The sequence below is a fragment of the Amphimedon queenslandica genome, unplaced genomic scaffold (genome assembly GCF_000090795.2).
Source record: "Amphimedon queenslandica unplaced genomic scaffold, v1.1 AMPQUscaffold_12486, whole genome shotgun sequence".
Taxonomy (NCBI): Eukaryota; Metazoa; Porifera; class Demospongiae; order Haplosclerida; family Niphatidae; genus Amphimedon; species Amphimedon queenslandica.
In genome coordinates this window covers 13,487-15,493 of record NW_003547277.1, presented here as the reverse complement: position 1 = coordinate 15,493, position 2,007 = coordinate 13,487, and the positions used below count along the sequence as shown (strand labels likewise).

At 31.3% G+C, this 2,007-nt stretch overlaps 1 protein-coding gene and 1 long non-coding RNA gene across 2 annotated transcripts in view; both read right to left on the bottom strand.

Moving 5' to 3' along the window:
- Positions 1-1,423: 1,423 nt before the first annotated feature.
- Positions 1,424-1,951, bottom strand: LOC109587675 (uncharacterized). Its single transcript, XR_002187741.1, has 2 exons — positions 1,801-1,951; positions 1,424-1,756 (listed from the first exon to the last, which is right to left on the bottom strand). It is a non-coding gene; the product is annotated as an uncharacterized LOC109587675 (long non-coding RNA).
- Positions 1,952-1,959: 8 nt separating this feature from the next.
- LOC109587673 (titin-like) overlaps positions 1,960-2,007 on the bottom strand; it is a 5,889-nt gene continuing 5,841 nt past the window's right edge. The window contains exon 11 of the mRNA XM_020003894.1: positions 1,960-1,992. Coding sequence (XP_019859453.1) covers positions 1,960-1,992 — 33 coding nt within the window. The remainder of the gene's footprint in view (positions 1,993-2,007) is intronic.

The window sequence follows — 2,007 nt, the reverse complement described above, 5'->3', positions numbered from 1 at the left end:
TCCTAATAGTGTAACTGAGAGACTAGTATTAGATACACTACCAGTCATTGTATATGATACATTAATACCAATACATGTGTAATTGTAACCAATGATAGGAATGGATTGATGAGTAGTAGGTGGACTCCAACTGAGGATTAGTGAAGATGAACTGATTGCTATCAATATAGGTGGTTTAATGGTACCTATAGGCAAGAGAAATAATTTTTGAACAATGAACAAAATAACTTACCATTAACAGTAACATTGACTGAAGCTCTAATGTTATCACTGGGTAGGACAAATGAATGATTAGTACTTGATATATTGTATTGACAAGTATATTGTCCAGCATCAGATAATGACACATTATTGATAGTGTAGCTGATAGTGTGTTCAGTATTATTATTGATACCAGTATATGAGTGTAGAGTGTGATTAGAGGAATCGAGCCATTGTATGTTCACATTAGTAGCAATATCAATAAGAGGAGAGTGTGGATAAGTGACAGAGCAAATGAGGCTAATGCTGTCACCAACAGTATAATAAGAATTTAACTGAGTAATTGATGGATTCACAGCACTTGGAACTAAAGATAAAAGAATATTTATAGAATAATTGAGAAAATACTCACTTTTAATTATTACATTAGTGACTCCTGTCCTGACATCACTTGGTATAACATAAGGATTATCAATTGTACTATTGAGATAATATGTACAACTGTATTCTCCAGCATCAGATAGCTTTATATTAGTGAGAGTATAATTGAAATATTCATTGTATGGATGAATAGAATATTGTTGAGAAATATTTTTACTAAAATCCCACTTAACTATAGCAGTAGTTTCAACATCGACCAGTGTTAAGTTAGGTTCTGTAACCTTGCAAGAAAGAATGACACTATTATTAACTTTGTAATAGGATTCTTTGGGACTATGAGCCAGTGATATGCTGCTTGTTGGAACTATAGTAACAAATAAAAACCAATAATTACTTACACTTTAATAATAATTATGTTTGAACACATACTTTTAATGTTTAGTTTAGTCGTAGTTGATTTATAATCACTTGCTTGAACAAATGAATTATTACTACGATTATAAGAACACATATATTCTCCTGATTGTGACAATTTCAAATTAGTAAAGGAAATGTTTAATGATTGTTTGTGACTACCAGTGGCACCAATATACATTACACCTGACTTAATAATGCTGTCATTGTATATAATATTAACAGTACCCTTGGTAGCAATAGGAGGTGATAATTGATGAGCAGTAATCATACATGTTGCATTAAAACTGTCTCCAGCTGTATATTCATTTAGAGACATACTAACAACATCTCTAGAATTATTGACTATATGAAAGCACATAAAAGAAAACAGGTTAGTGGTGACACTTACTTTTCCTCATAACTTGTACATTATTTGATGCCATACTTTTAACTGATTGTTCTCCTATCCATGCTACACAAGTGTAATTACCAAGTGTTGATACTGGAGTTGACGATGCTATTGGACTGAACCTCAGTGTACTAATAAATGATGTATCATTAACAGACACAACGGGTAATATAGATACTGCTTCACTGTCTGATACTAGTCTGTTCTCATTACCATTGTCTCTATACCAGGATACATTAACTATACTGTTAATATCAGTGTTAGTAATGTTAATATCAGTGTTAGTAGCAATATGGCACTCCAACTGGTGATAAATGTTTGATAAGATCAGGTGGACAGTATTAGTCATTACTCTCATTATAAATGTATCTATTAAAAAGGTAATAAATAAACATTATTTATTGATGGCATACCTTTCACTGTAACAGATATATTCACTTGTTGAAAAGGACAGTTAATTGGATTTTTAATAATCAGTAAACTACAAATATACACTGTATTGTTGATTGACTGATCCACTGTTAATATGAGGGGATTATTAAACACTTTCTTAGATGTATGTTCTTGCCATGCTACAACAACTTCTGATTTGCTATAATTATAACCTAATGTACAATCAT